The 16,182-nt window shown below is 48.6% G+C and overlaps 1 protein-coding gene across 2 annotated transcripts in view; it reads right to left on the bottom strand.

Moving 5' to 3' along the window:
• The window catches only part of efna3a (ephrin-A3a), a 44,013-nt gene extending 35,491 nt beyond the window's left edge, over positions 1-8,522 (bottom strand). For both annotated transcript variants that reach the window (XR_003787661.3, XM_029168036.3), the window contains exon 1: positions 7,898-8,522. Coding sequence is in view for 1 of the 2 variants with exons in the window: in XM_029168036.3 (XP_029023869.1) it covers positions 7,898-8,007 (110 nt within the window). In the remaining variant the exon portion in view is untranslated. The remainder of the gene's footprint in view (positions 1-7,897) is intronic.
• Between the last annotated feature and the right edge of the window lie 7,660 nt (positions 8,523-16,182).

Raw genomic sequence — 16,182 nt, 5'->3', positions numbered from 1 at the left:
CCCCCCCCCCCCCCCTTTGCTTGCAGTCTAGCCACACACACACACACACACACACACACACACACACACACACACACACACACATCTGCAGCTCTCTCCTTCTCACCGTAGATCCTGGTGCTGACAGGTGCCGGGAGATTTCAGAGTCCTTACACAAAAATCTGTATGTGTGTGTGTGTGTGTGTGTGTGTGTGTGTGTGTGTGTGTGTGTGTGTGTGTGTGGAGGGGGGGAAAGAAACGAGTGAATGAGAAACACTAAGGAGAGAGTAGGCAAGTGGAGTAGGTGTTACAAGATCTCTGCTGTCGCTCCGAGCCAACGATTCTGATAATGAGAGCGGGAAAAAAAAACCCATCCAGAGCCAAACGAATTCTCCCAAAGTGACATTGTGGGTGGAGAGTTTCCCAGGTATGATTTGTTTCCAATTGTTGTGGTCACAGCCATTTGTGTCCTGAAAATCATATTCCCGGTAATGACTGTGTGTGGTTAAAAAATAAATAAATCTGACACTGATGGCGCCGCCTGTTCGCTTCCCTTCCTGCAAGCAGCTCGCTCCTATGTGTTCGCATGAGCAGCAGAAGGAAGGTTGACAGTTTTAAAAGACACTCCACTTCCTGACACACCATGAATATTTTCCATACGTATAAAGGAAAGCCCCACGTCCCCCTCCCTGTCTGCATTGGCCTCACTTTGTAGCGCCTGCAACTTTTCCCACCGCTTTCTCTTCCTCTTCCTCCTGGGAAGTGGCACAGAATCCCTTTAAGTGCTGCAAAAGCAGATCTATTTATCATAACCATCTATCTCTTACTGTATGTGTACCTTACGCTATGCTGGAAGACGCACTTAGACATAAATAAAACTACTGTACTAGAATGGGAGCGAGCAAACGGATTCTCTCTGTGAATAGCAATAAATTAAAGGGAGGTGAAGGAGCGGCGGTGCCCATTCTCCTCCCACGCACGGCAATGCGGTTGAGGGAAGCAGTCTTCTGGGACTTCCCATTGACTCCACACAAGGTGAGAGGAAGCGGGAACAGAAGGCCGGCTGATACGACATTCCAAACACCGCGGCAGCAGGACCGAGGCAGACGCTGAGCTACGGCGACGAGGAGAAACCACCACGCCGCTCTCAGCATCGGGCCGTCACATGCGTCCATGTGCAAACGCAAAGTAAGTCAGACAATGAGGCACGAGAACAACCAAAGCTAGCAGCGGCCAGACGCACACGCGGAGCCGGTGAGCACAGCAGGACATTGATATTCTGCACACCCACACACAGCATGGTGAGGACCTGGCCTCCTCTCTCCTCTGCGCGTCTCCCGGGTTTACTCACTACGCTGAGCGCTGGTCCACGAGCAGATTCCCATGCAGCGTGGTCTGGCCATGCACAGTAAATGTGAGCTCAGCACACAGCCCAGAGCTAGGGAGACGCAGCCGAATAAATACCTTAACTAACAAAGCATAGCAGCATCAACACAGCCGAGGGCCGAATATGCAGGTTTAACAGGGAAGCGAGAGGCAGACATCTCCTCGCAAGGTGAGGGACGGAGCGCGCCCCCATCGATGGGGGAGGCCAGCGGCGCGAGACCAGGCGCGTATCGATGATATGAATCGATGGGTGAGAATAGCAACAAAGGAAGCATGCGCATGTGTGTGTACAGGGCCGTGGATATGCATGTGCCCAAGCTCATGTATTAAGCATAACCGAATTTACACATCAAGGCAAATGAATTCCAGATAGATTTGTGATGCAGACCAGCACGCGACCTGGTTAAATGATGAGGTCCAAGACACAGGAACGAGAACGGAGGGAGTGTGGTGACACGTTGCTCGCTATCAACTTACTTTGAGTTACTTTTGAGATCTCACGGCATCGAAAATGATGCAACAACCTCCCCGAGCAGTTTCTTCCCATAAAACCTCAATGTTGTGAACTATAACAACATTTAATAATAAAGGATTGTCGGGAGCAAACCTGACCACAGGCCAGAGGACGCCGCGTTAATGTAATTTAATGTAATTAATCGCCTTAATCAGGTTCTCTGGCCATTAAAGGCGGTCAGTGTGTAAAATGATAATGTTAGCTAAGATTAAGATTGAAAGATTAAAACGAAATAAAGATCTTCTATCAATGATGATCTACAAGTTATTCATTTACAGGCTTTCTCATCTGCGATGGCGTCATACGTTTATAATAATTATCCAGTGTAGTTATATCTGAAGCGTGATATGCAGCCCAGGTTGAGTTCAAACCTCTGAACATTTAATTATCTCCTGCCTCCTGCTGAAAATCCTCCTTTTGCCACTAGATCCTGTCCATTCCACTCACAAGGCACTTTCAAGCTCTAGAGACTTGGGCCGCTATGATATTTGTAATGGAAGAGTTCCACTTGAAGATGTCCTGATTTAAATGCTCCCCGTAACCATATGAGCGGGATCCAGTGCAGGCGGCCGCTGGAGGAGGCGCCTGCTGCCGCTGAGAGGTCGAATTACTTTCAGTCACTCAGTCAGACATTTCAATTTTCTTTAAATATTCTCATTAAAGAGATGACGGCTGCCAAAGGGTCTCAGACCTTCATATAATTACATCTTCAATAGGCAAAATCTCAATTATAACAGAATACCTAATTATTACACTGGCCGTATTTGAAATTGCCCTCGCATGAAAGGGAAAGCGGAGCCGTATCATCCGCTAAGCTGCGAGGACAGTCTCCACTTGCTGTTAAGCACCCGAGAGCATTAGAGGGAGGACCTGTCACGGCTCAGGACCTGGAGGGGATGAGCAGAGAACAAGATATGACAGAACACAAGCCCGTGTCCTCACTCGCCGACGCTTTATGAAGGGACGCTGATAACTCCGAGGGCGGCCGCCGGTGCAAAATACCACCCGGCCGCCGCGCCTCAGAAGAGGCCTTCTGCTTCAATAACAAAACAAATTATTTTCACCGGCCGCTGCGGCCGCCATATCGTTTTCCGGGCGATGTAGCGTAACAAGGCCAATTTCCCAAATAATCAAACTGCAGCCAGTGACCATGCGCCTATCAGCGGCTTTGATCTTTTACCTACATGGCAGCCGTTTCCATCATGGCAGCGATGTAATTTCCCAGTGGGGACTGGCCGCTGCAGTGTAGGCTCCCAGTGTAATGTACTGTGCAGCTACCGCGCGGAAGCTGGAAAGCCCTCGTCGGAAGAAGCATTTGCATTCGAATCACCGAGTCTGAGATTGGTTCTACCTGTCTGGGATCCGGTCTGTCTCCCGCGGCCCTCCGCTGCCAGTTAAGCTCAGGCTTTCTTGGAGCGCGAGCTAACGCTAATGGCATGCGATCGCGTATGAGGGGCCTGTGTTCGGCTTTGGACGCGCGCCCTCGCCGGTGGCGGCCTCCCCATCAGAGCCCGTGAGCTGGGCTGGATACCGCGGCCCGGCAAGCCTGCCAGTACCGGGAGCAGGCGTCAGATGAGCAGGAGCACCAAGATGAGAGACAGTAATGTTCAAAGTGCTAGAATTTCCCTTTGGTTCGTAGCTATTAAATTCTATGTCCATTAAGTGCCCCCTCCTGAGGTTGGAGCCGCGTTCACGCCCACATTCGAATATAACCCACACTCTGACTAAATTAACAACAACAATAGTCAGTGTGGTAAATTCAGAACAACATCATTTTTAAAAAGCAACAACCACTTGTTAATAGAATATGCTGCGCTTTTGGACCACGCTTCTTTAGATATCAATCAGAGCGGTGACTGACGTACCCGTAGGAACGGAGCCGCCCTCGCGTGCTGTTTCTAGGCGATGCCTGATCTGGGCTTCCCGAGCTCACCACTGAATGGCTCGTGGCAATTCACTGACACCATGAAATCAAATTAAAAATGCATTTGAACATTGATCACCCAACGCACCCGAGATTGATTGCTGCTCAAAAGGCAACCTTGTGTTTTTTTCCCTCCGCTACAGTCTATTCACCTTCCCATGCCATATAAATGTATTGATCTGCACACCCATTCTTGGATCCATATGAACCATTAAACATCCTTTCAGTGTTTCTCCATCCATTTCTTTGACTGATAGCAGATTCCAATGAGCTAAAAATGGCCACAACACACAACTTAGCAGACCAATAAGCTCGAAGCCGATCTACAACATAATGAAACTAGGTAATAATGTCAAATGAACTATCCATTTAACAGCCCTGAGTTTCAAATTTAATCTTTTGGGCCGGAAAAGAGACCAAAAAATTAAAAGGTTCACAAACAACTTCAATGGAGACGCTGAAACCTGCTTTACTCAAAAACGTATGAAAGGTCAGTTTGCAGTTATCCATTACTGATATCCACACGTTGTCATTTAACAAACATGCAACCAGGGGGAAAAAACAAGGCGGCGTCCAGCTGCTGTGCTACAATCAATGCGACAGAACAAAGTGAAGGCCGTTGAATGAGACGCGTTTGTATGCAGAATTAACTGTGCGGCGGAGAGGTGCGGCGGGCGCCAGGTCGGGCGGGCGCCAGGTCGCTCATGGAGCTCCAGCGTATCCTCCGTCTGTGTTGTGCAGGTGAGTGGCAGGCGCTATTGTTTCAGAGCACTGGTCCACATGACTGACCCGTGCTGTGTCCACATTAGTGCGGATCAGCTCCCGTGGGTATCATCTCCGTGGAAAACAGCACCTACGGCGCATTCGGCAAGATTACCTCACTTCCGCGTGCGATGGAACCCGTGGTCTCTCTCGCCCCTTCTGACTTTTGGCCCGGCTCAATCAGCCCGTCCCTCGCCCCGCTTTCCACCTCTCCACCATGTTCTCAGACCACTGTTTCCTACTATTGTGGCCATTTTCCCCAGCGATCAATCTTTCTCGTCTTCATTCTTTAGTGGCAATTCCCCTCACGGCAACTGTAATTGTGCCGCGTCTGCCTGTGTGAGGCGCCGGGATTCACCTCTGCCACCTCGGAATCCTGCTGTGTGTGCAGACTCCCACACAGACCGACCACATGGTTAATAAGTCTGTAGACTAACACGCCATCGCCAGGCTACAGTAGCGGCTCCACTCTCAGGGAGGCTGTTTGTCCAGGTGATCAGAGGAGGCGTATGCGGGGCTGACAGGCGCCATTTTAAGCCCCAATCAGGGTCATAATGTGCAGCGGGGAACACGCCGAGCTCCAACTCCAACTTTCATCTCACCGACGGCCTTCTGCTCCGGCGTCCTGCTAGGTTCGACGCATTAGCGGGGACACCGTGTCTCCCTGGCGAGGGGCGGTAGCGGCGACGCGAAGCGCGCCGTTGTTTTGATCACGCCGACGCGGGGAGCCCAATTACGTGGAGAAGCGGCCTGTGCAAGCAGTGAGGCCAGGCACCTGATAGGAGGCGGTGACAGGGGCGCCGGCGGCTAGGACGAGCTACCGCGGCGCGCCGCCGCTCCCGCGCGCTCCCAAGATGTTCCACATCTCCCCCCTCTAATTGGCAGATGGCCTCAGATGCGAGATGGTTTAATGGCCCGCGTGTTGTTTTTTTCCTCTCCTCCGCTTCAGTCAGCCATTAGCGGGGACATCTGTAACAAGTTGGCTAGGTGCGCCGCGGCGCGACGCAGCCGAGGGCGGCGGGTTCCGACGGGGGCCGGCGCAGTCGTGACGGACGCGGGTAATCAAGGCGCTCGGAGGCATTTCTTTGGGTTTACGATAATCGAGGCATCTCGATTCCAATGGAGCGAGGCGGAGGAGGAGCGCCGCGCTACACCGTCTGATGTTGTTTACATCAGAAAAACGCCACCGAATCAAACGGCGCGGTGTCACCGAGTGCCGCCGCCGCCGAGTCACACTCCCCCGTTGACTCGCAGGACGCCAGAGCAAGACATTTCTAACGGGGCGTTATCATTAAAAGCCATTTTCACGGCTTTGGCTCAAACAGCTTGGCTTCGAAGTGATCCCATTTCGTGCAGCTGTGCCATAACCATTTGCACCGAATGCTGCGCTCAAGGGTAAAACATTAAGGCCTCAACCGGAGTCTGGCCCTAAAGGTCTCTGAGTTTTGGCTCCCTGTTGCCGTCTGCATTTCTAACTGCTCCCACCTGAGTGGGACTCTATAACCACAGCTGGATGAGGATGAGGGGGCCTTTAGCTCATGTCTATGCATGGAGACGGGCCGGTCCTGAGCCTGAGGCCTTTTACAGCTTGATGGCCATCAGTATTCTTGCCACAGCCTCAGAGGATTTGTCTGCTACCCACAAACTGGGTCAATTCTTGCATTATTTCAGAGATTTGTATCTCACCGTGGAGAAAGGGAAGGTTTTGCACACGCAGGCATGTGGACCCACACCTGCACTCCCTCCCCCTCCCTCCCCTTCCGCCTCTCTGGAGCACACGTATTCTGAATTCATTAATATAACCCCATATTTGTCATTTTAGCACATAAACGTCACTTTAAAGTCACAAAATGTGCTAACACTGTGATGCGCGAAAGCGCCGAGCAGCCGTGGCCATGCTGAGAAAATCATTTTAGACAGAGCACATGCTGAAAGACTAATTAAAATTGATAGATAGGACTAATACTGATTCTGACACTCAAAAACCTGTGCACTTCTCCAGCGACGGAGTGAAGGTAAGTTAATACACCTCGTCTCTATTCATGTCATACTGATGGGATTAAGTACTGTCATAAATGTAAAACAGTTCAGAATGAGACTCTGCAATTCATACGTTCACATTAAGAAGGAAGTGATAGAGCAGCACCACCCTGACTGTTATATTTCACTGTTTGACTTGTGGATACCGTCAAATATTTGACTCGTCCCACACGCCCATGCCGTCAAATAACTTTCATATCATGTCTAATTCTACCCCATCTACTGTATGTGTGATCTCTGTGAGGTGAACGGGGGTGCCGGGAGCAGATGGTAATAAGGTGCAGGTAGGATGAGAGTCGAGGGGGACAGGACGGCTGGCGAGAAACAGTAGAAAAATAAGAGTGGGAAGAAAATAACCAAGTATGAGATAGTGAGATGCGATAGGAGAGACCTGCATCTGAGGTGAATACAAATGGACAGAGGAGGAACGCAGATAGAGGAGGAGGAGGAGGAAGAGTGGGGGGGAGGGGGCAAGGCAGGAGGTTGTGTGAGGAGAGGCGATAAAAGAATGTGAGAAAGATGGATTCACCGCTGGCTAATGAGAAGACAAAGGCGGCAGAATCTACATCGATCTCTGCCCCACAGCAAGTCGGCGTTATAGCCCACAGGTAGAGAGAGAGAGGGGCGAGAGAGCCTGGGGAAGCTTACCTGAGGTAAGCAACCTCAGTGCAGGAGGAGGATAGAGTCCGAGCTCTGGCTCAGTGGTGTGTGTGTGTGTGTGTGTGTGTGTGTGTGTGTGTGTGTGTGTGTGTGTGTGTGTGTGTGTGTGTGTGCGTGCGTATGCGCGCGCACGCCCCTGCTGATTTACGAGGATGTGAACATGCACCGCGCCTTTGTGATGCAAAGGGGGGCAGCTAGGATGAAAAATAATAGAAAGATATCTGCCAGGAGTCGTTATTGTGCAGCCGCAGATGGGAGGAATGTGAGAGAGGAGTGAAATATTCATACAGTGACTCTGCGGGCAGCTGAAATGAGGGAAGAGGAAAACAGTTTCCTTCAATGTGGAGCAGCCTTAAAATCACTAGAACCCCCCAAAATCTAAGCATATTTAATTTGACTGCTGTTTAATATATATAATTTATAATGAGGTCTTCTGTAATAATTACTGTCTTATTGTGCTCTTAAGGCTTCTCAGTAGTGATTCAAGTCGCTACTGCTGGAAACAAAAGAAGCACCTCTGCGGCGCGCGGACGCCGTCTTGTAAACAACTTGTCCGCACAGGTGCGCGTCAGCGGAGAGTCACGCAAGTTAATGTGCCCCGAACGCGTCGCTCCGGCCGCGGAGCCACTTACAGTATGTTGGAGCTGTTCCAGTACACCGTGTGCCGGTTGTTGGCTCTCGACAGGTGCAAGTTTGTCAGCGCCAGCGTGACGAGGCTGAGAGAAAACGCCGCGAGAGCCATAATCCCTCCGGTGCGCGTCCAGCCCTGGTTCCTCTCGCTTCCTGTCGGTCCCACGCGACGTGTCGCTCACAACATCCCGGCGGTCGGAGAGACCTTTTCAAGTTCCCAGGTGCCGTAATAATCAGGGCGACTTTTTGGAAAGGTTACGTGTTCTTCAACTCAAATCCCATCGCGGCGAGGCGCCTTTACGCATCTTCCGTCGCGCCACGTCTGCGCGGACCTCTCTCCCGGCGCAAAGTCGCACCTTTGTGTTGGGCAAGTGTGCTTTTAGTGAAAGCACGCGAGCTCGTGGAAATAATAAGGCAGAGGCTCCGACATTCACAAGTCACAAGCGCGTGCGTGTTGTTCTTTACGCAGCTCTAAAGTCGCGTCCGGAGCCGCCGCTTGTTCCGTGAAGAGGATCGTGCACCTGCCGCTCATCCCGTCGTCATCCTCATCATCATCATCATCATCGTCAGCACCACGAGAAGCAGCAGCGGCAGCAGCAGCGGGAGCCACACGCTGCGCACAAAACGCTACAAACCCGCCCTCTGACGGCCGAGATGCGCTCACGTGTCGGTCTGTGCCGCCGCCCCGCCCCCCCCCAGAACCGCTGCCCCCCCCAGAGCCTTCACCACAGGAGGAGATGGAGAAGGGACCAGGACAGTGAATTAGAAGTGTTTGGCCACGTTCTTCTCTTCTGTCTGCTGGTTGTAGGCTTTAGGCTGAGGTCACTGTTTGGCCGGAAGAGAACAGGCTGAACGAGGGCCCTAACGAGCTGTGAAAGGACCCTTTTCTCACATCGCTGTCCAAATTTCTGTCAAAGAATCAGAAATTAAAATGATTTATGACACTGAGTGTAACGTTACTTACATACAGTACAGATGAACCTGCTTGTCCTTAATGACGGCATCTTCATTCATCATGTTTCCCACTTGCTAATGGAATTTAGAGTATTTACTCAATACTATAAGAACATGGGAGTGTTTTACTCCAACTGGTCTGAGGCTCAATTTGCTCCACAATAAATAACTTTATATTGACTTCACTATTCAGCAGGGGTTCAGGGGTTGTGGCTACACTCTGGATACAGATTAGGAGAATAAATACAGTCAGAGTGAGGCCATAACAAGTATATTAATACCAGGCGTCTGTGTGTGTGTGTGTGTGTGTGTGTGTGTGTGTGTGTGTGTGTGTGTGTGTGTGATATATAGACCACGTATGCTGTATGAAAATTTGGAGACTTTAATTAACCTGTTTAATTTGGCCGGTGGTGGTTTAACCACTCAATCTATCCTAACGGCAGCCCACAGTATTAATGGCTCGGTTAATTCCAAATACTAAGCATTAGCCTCGCTTTGATTAACTTTGCCAATTTCATATCTCCTAATAGTGTCCTTTTCGCACTGGATATCAGTGATATTCCCGGCCGTAGACGCGGTTGTACATGCTGTTGGTGAAACTAGTGGAGAGATCCGAACATTAATCTGAATGACCTCCAGTGATGAATGAATGCTCATTACACTTCTTAGCCGAGTCCTCGAAGGTTAACTTCACACTTCTTTGAGTGAGGGGGCGACGTCCGACTCGGTTGTAGATCCGCTGCCTACTTTTTCCTCTCCCGGCTCTCATTCATACACAGTCTGTCTGGTTCGCTCTCGTTTTCCCTCACTCACTCTCTGCCTCTGTGTTGTTTTTGTCAGTGATGACGCCTCTCTTGAGTGCCCTCCAGGCATGTTGCCGTGGCGACTGGAGTAAAGGGGTGCATGAAAGAGCAAGTACCATCACTCCCCCCCCCCCTCCCCTCCTCCAAAGTGTCTCCTCTCTCCGTCCCACCACCTTTCTGTGCGTCTCCACTGGATCACTCGTCTCCATCCGCTCCAACATTTGTCATCCTTTTGTCGCCTCGCACTCCGGAGGAAAGTGTCTCCTATAAGGAGAATCTGCCTCCATTTTATCATAAAATGATGAACTCTTGCTTCCTGTTGCGCGCCCACCACACAGCGCCAATGAAAGTGAGATGAAAATATAGAGAGTGACATTTAATATGTTTCCTGGACTCATCTCAAGCAGCAGAGGCGCAGATGCATATTTATGATGTGCTCGGTGTGCATGAGTGTGTACTTTGCATGTGACTGAGCGAAACGTCCCGGCGTTATAACTTATTGAACGCGTTTGTTCTGCCGGCTTTCAACCATGTGTTGCACTATTAATGCACGCTCATTGCCTCTGCATGGTGTGTAATGTGCTACAGGCACCCAGTAATAGTAACCACGGCTAGTTACCTTGACTCTGACTGTTTGTGATTAATTCATAAACAGCAGCTATGGGCATATTGATTATTCCGATAATTTGTTATCATCAATCAGCCTCAGCGGTTTCATATATCCTTGTTGACTTGATATTGATTTCCTAACTGACTTCATTCCTGGTGTAAGCAATATTACAGTAGAAAATGTGCTGGCCTCTCCCTCAGTGGGATTTCTTTATTCTTCCTCCTGGCTTCTATCTATGCTATCTCTAATTTCCCACAACCATCTGCTCCTCCTTTCCCCACCGCTCAGTTTGGAGTTATCTCAGCTTTAATGTCAAAATGGGGCGGTCTTGATTGGATTTAATGTCCAGTGGCAGCGGCGGTAAACAATAATTTATTTGATTAATTTAGTGAAATGTCAAACTTTGAATATAAAGTAACTCTGACAAAGACGACAGCAGGAGACGAAGCCCTTTAAACTCAAAGATGCACACAAATAAACATGTCTGCATGAAAGCAAGACACTGTAAAAACGGATCTCTGGGTGCCGCCCGGCGCAGGAACTGTGCTGACACGGTCCGCTCACCCACCTCCTCCTCCTCCCTCCATTTTCCGTGAATCTGCATTTTGCACTGTGCCCATACAAATGTGGTAACGCGAGGACTGGGTAGAATGTAGAAGGGACAAGAGACCTACACGGCGCGAGCCAAAGATATAGAGGAGGCCTGAGGGCGCGGAGCGGTCCAGGTTGGATGCAGGGAGGAATGACAGTGCAGAATCGAAAAATCGAAAAGACTGAAGTATTAGGTGAGAAACCAAGAAATGCGTTCATGGAGGATGGAGAGGGAGACACAGAGGCATTAACTAAATGGAAGAAAGGCCAGTAGTGTTTTTGGTAATGGCATGGTGCTGAGGAGAGTCCTGCCCTAAGCTCCATGTGGGCCTCCATCGTTTGTCCCCTCGAGTGCGGTGCTTAACCTGCCTCGCTTCAGTAAGTACCCAGCTGTGCAAATAGCTAATGTGATTGTGAAGACATAAGCCCCGGATAATGGCATCTACCAAGCAATCAAGAACAATGTTCCTCAGCATCAGGCTGTGATGAAAAGGGAGCACCGGGAAATGGATGCTCAGATAAGGGCTGAGCCTTTGGGGACGGGAGTCGTGTGTCGGTAAATGGTCGTAAAAGGACAGAGGGTAGCGGGAGCAAGGAGGGGGCTGGAGAGGAAAATCTGTTCAGAGGAAACGCTCCAGATGAAACAGCAGAATGATGTTAGGAGTAAATTACCATAGATTAAGGGCACGGATCAGAATGTGGAGGAAAACAGGCGGAAAAACAGCACAATGCGGCAGATTCTCCTGTTTTCTTGAGCCTCAGTTAGTTTAGAAACTGGAAGTGAAGAGGAATAGAAAAACTACCTCAGGTGAATTTGGTACTAAAACAACACGCAGATGGCTGACGCATCATATTTACTGCAGGAAATTTGGGATTGCATTTTTGCGTGGAGGAGAGTCTGTGAATGGTCCCACATCACTTATTACCACCCTCAGATGAGAGGAAGGGTTTCGGGAGGGCAGGACCGAGCAGGAGGAGGTAGACAGGGTCTGAAACGACAGCGACAGTAGTGGAAATGGAAAAGACACTGGGGGGAGAGAATGCAAATGACTGAATGAATTGTGACAGCTTACACTGGAAGCCCATTAGGAGGAGATACACTACCAGCTAGTTTGAGCAGGACGGATTGTTAAAGCAATGAAAAGTCATTCAGCACGCGTGCGAGCATGTAACCGTAGCTTTCAGACACACTCGCGAAATCGTAAATCTATTCTCCCAGCTTTTGAAATAAATTAGCACATGCGGCAAGTTGTCTAATCACGTCTGAAGGCTAAAGTGGAGCTATTTTGAACGGCGGCGCTCGGAGCCGGGGTATAAAGGCCCGTCACCATCCATTATAAACACAAAGACCTACGAGGGTAATAGAGGGGTGAATGAAGAATGGGAACTGGGGAGGCTCAAATGCTGGGTTCAGCCCCTTCAGTTCCAGCGTGAAAAGGATTTCAGATGTCGTTCAAGCATCTGACAAGCACGCGGGTTGCACAGATGCATGCATGCGTTCTCTCAGTGGATGAAATGCACTTTAGCAGGGCAGCTGGATCACCAGCTGCCCTAAAACTTCCCTTTCTGAGTCAGAAGGTATGTGGCTGTACATGTACATGCAGTGCTGTAGGAACCAGTGTTGTCTTCCTGCACCGCCTGTCGTTCCTGTATGTTGGGCCACACGTTCTCATCCACATCATAGCGAATATCATGTGTTGCGATGCAGCGTGGAAGGAATATCCCAGTGTCTTATCCAGCCTCTGCAGGCGTCTGTTTTGATGTCATCACACGCTGCATCCATGGCACCAAGAGGCTCCTGTGTATGTGGCTGGCGATCATTAGCTGTCCATCTCCATGCGGAGAAAAATTCCTCACCTTTGTTAGAGAAAGTCAAGTCACCTGAGAGCAATTTACCAATTCAGGACAGATTTAGAACAAGTATAATCGAGATGTATAGAAATATGTTTGTCACATTATGACGACTTGGTCAACCGTTTTGCAGTTAACGATTCATACGATGAACTAATGACTAGATGTTTTGAGGAGTAAGACCATTGCACAGTGAACTATATAATACATTTTGATGTAATTTCTCAATGTTTGAACAAATAGTTTTGAAAATTTCATTCTGATCTGAGAACTGTACTACAGTTTTTCTCAGTCGCTTTAGTACAATTCTCAGATCAGAATTGAAGTTTGCAAATATGTGTGTGCATTTCTCAAAACAATTTGTACAAATAGCAAAACACTATGGATTTCTTGCAAAAGCCCGTAACTTGCTCAAAATCTTTGGTTCATCTCTCAAAACTAAGTTTTTATGTCATTGAATGTGTCAGGGGAATCAGAATATCAAGTCCTTGTGTCATTGTCTACGAACAAGACAGTCAAGTCATGTTGTCAATAGTACTGTGTACTTTAGAGGGAGGTTCTGACATAAACTATGGCTAAAGTTTGGATGAAAATTACTGTAAAATGTAAGTTACACCTTTTTGTTTGATTGCAAGAGACTGGACTGGGCAGCCAGGAGGGTCATTTGTTTATGTGGCTGGTGATCATAACCTTTTCATCATGATGCCTGATGATATTGGAGTGATGAAAACTCACATTGTGAGTTTTGCAACTATCACATACTTTTGCAGGTGATCTCCACTCTGACCCCTCTCTTCTTCAGGGATGAGATCTCTGTAGAGAGTTTATAGAAAGGTGATAAGATGCTCTGTGTTGTATGGACCAATTATGGGAATATGTGTAAGAACACCATTATCGGACATAGAACATTGTGTTGTGCTCCAGCCATATATATATATATACTTGCCAGTTGATGATTACTGAGATGCACCTTTGTTAGAGAAAGTCAAGTCACCTGAGAGCAATTTACCAATTCAGGACAGATTAAGAAAAAAACATATATTAGGGATGTATAGAAATATGTTTGTCACATTATGACAACTTGGTCAACCATTCTGCAGTTATAGACTTATATGATGAACTAATGACTAGATGTTTTGAGGAGTAAGACTACTGCAAAGTGAACTATATAATACATTTTGATCAACATGACATAAACAATTGATAATGTAGCAAAGAGCAGGGAATTGTACATAATCATTTGAATGGATGTACCAAAGCATTTGCAACTTGTTCAAAGTAGCGAGAAACTGCTTATATGATGTGCACACGTGACATCATGATGTGAAGATTGAACAAATAGTTTTGAGAATTTCATTCTGATCTGAGAATTGTACTAAAGCGACTGAGAAAAACTGTAATAAAGTGCAGGGGTGTCAAATGATAGAAAATGATGCTTTGGCAGTCAGGGGGTGGTCGGGCATGGGGGTGGGGGGCGCCAAGAATAGATGCACTTCCAATGGCATGGAATATGGAGAAGGCAGAGAAAACAAGAGCCGAGCCGCATGTGTCTGATGAGCAAACAAGAGGCGGAGAACATTATTAGCATGACGGTTCCAAAGTCAGACAGCACAGACTCAACAGGAAGCTGAGACAGAAGAGCACAGGACATTTGTGTTTTCAGTGGGTGGATGGATGGATGGATGGATGGATGGATGGATGGATGGATGGATGGATGGATGGATGGATGGATGGATGGAGGAACGGACGGACGGACGGACGGACGGACGGACGGACGGACGGACGGACGGACCGACAGACAGACAGACAGACAGACAGACAGACAGACAGACAGACAGACAGACAGACAGACAGACAGACAGACAGACAGACAGACAGACAGACAGACAGATAGATAGATAGATAGATAGATAGATAGATAGATAGATAGATAGATAGATAGATAGATAGATAGATAGATAGATAGATAGATAGATAGATAGATAGATAGATAGATAGATAGATAGATAGATAGATAGATAGATAGATAAACGGGCTGCCTTCTATCCGGTTAAATAGCGTTTTTCCTCACTCTGCTCTGTTCTCATTGAAGCTCGGAGGATCAGTTTTGTGCAACACAGCAAACACCAGCTGAGTCAATAGCCAAGCTCAAATCAGCAGGCTCGACTGACCACAGGACAAGCATCGATTGAGGAAGCAATTAAGTAAGCGTCTCAATGTATTCATAAAGGATGGTTCCTCTCCTCGCCCTCTCTCTCCCTTCCTTCCTTCCCATCCGTCCTCGTCGCCATCGCTGGGTAAGTAACGGTAGCGTCCCTGAAATCCTTTAATGATCGCTAATTGGGCGGAAAGCGAGGCGGCATTAGTAAACACAGTCTCCCCTCGTTGTTTCCTTAATAACGCGCCTCGAGTAGTCAAATAAAACTTTGCATGTCCTCGCTGTGCTCGTATGCGGCTCTAATGAGACGTAGGCGCAGCACTGCTAAAGAGAGGAGTGAATCAGAGTGGGACACTGTTAGTCAGCGGCCTCTCAGGCTCAGGAGTGGCTGCATCAGCCACGTCCAGGCTCCATAAGGCCGTTATTACTGGCACGGAAACGCCTCCTATATGCTCTAATAGATGGATCAGATCAATGTGTGACCACTTAGGCCGCTCAGCATTCTTATCGTATTGAGTGTCTAAACACTGAGCCCCGGGTCGTCCAACTGTGTTAATTGTCACCCGCTGCCTCCGCTCGGCCGTGCGTCCATCCCTCATCCACAACCTCGCGGCTGCGCAGAAGCGGCCGCATCCTCACATCGCGTCGCGCCGCCGCGGCTATTTTTCGCCTCCTCTGTAAATGTTAGGTCGAAAGTTCACTTTGAAATAATGGAGCATGTGACCTTTTTCTCGGCGAGCAGAAGATATTGCTCCCGAGGAATTGGAGCATTTTGGATGAGAGGGTGCGCGGAGGCAGGGGGTGCGGCGAGGCCCGGAGGGAGACGGGAGAAATGTCACAATCGCTAGCGGATCCAGGTCTGGAACGGACAGCGACTTCTGCCCTCGTCTGCTTTAACTCAAGGAAAAACAAAAAAAAAAACGGTTAACAACAAGCCGAGCAAAATGACAGGGCAGAGCTGATTACGGAGGAGGAGGATGCCACATGCTGTAGCTTTGGCTGCAAACTAATAGCTTCATTATTTCTATGCTGTCAGTCAAAACGGTGTCAATTACAGCGTAAACGGGTCATTTATAGGCGAGTGCCAGTGCTGCATGCAACAGGTCCCATTGTGTCGAAGCGCACAGACCTTTGTCCTTGTTGTGGACAAACCGAAGCTTAAACATTATTCTGCTCTCATCACCGTTGGCTGGAAAGTTCAACACCTCGCGAAGTGTGGAACAAGAAGTTGACAGAGTTGGAATTGGTTTGAAAGCTGCTATTTCTAAGGTCAAGAATCAACGTGGCCTGAGAAATAGCGGCTCTAATGATAATAGAGGT

Source organism: Betta splendens, chromosome 11 (assembly GCF_900634795.4).
Source record: "Betta splendens chromosome 11, fBetSpl5.4, whole genome shotgun sequence".
Classification (NCBI taxonomy): Eukaryota; Metazoa; Chordata; class Actinopteri; order Anabantiformes; family Osphronemidae; genus Betta; species Betta splendens.
Note: the sequence above shows the minus strand (reverse complement) of the source record. Positions and strands in the feature narration are given on the sequence as shown.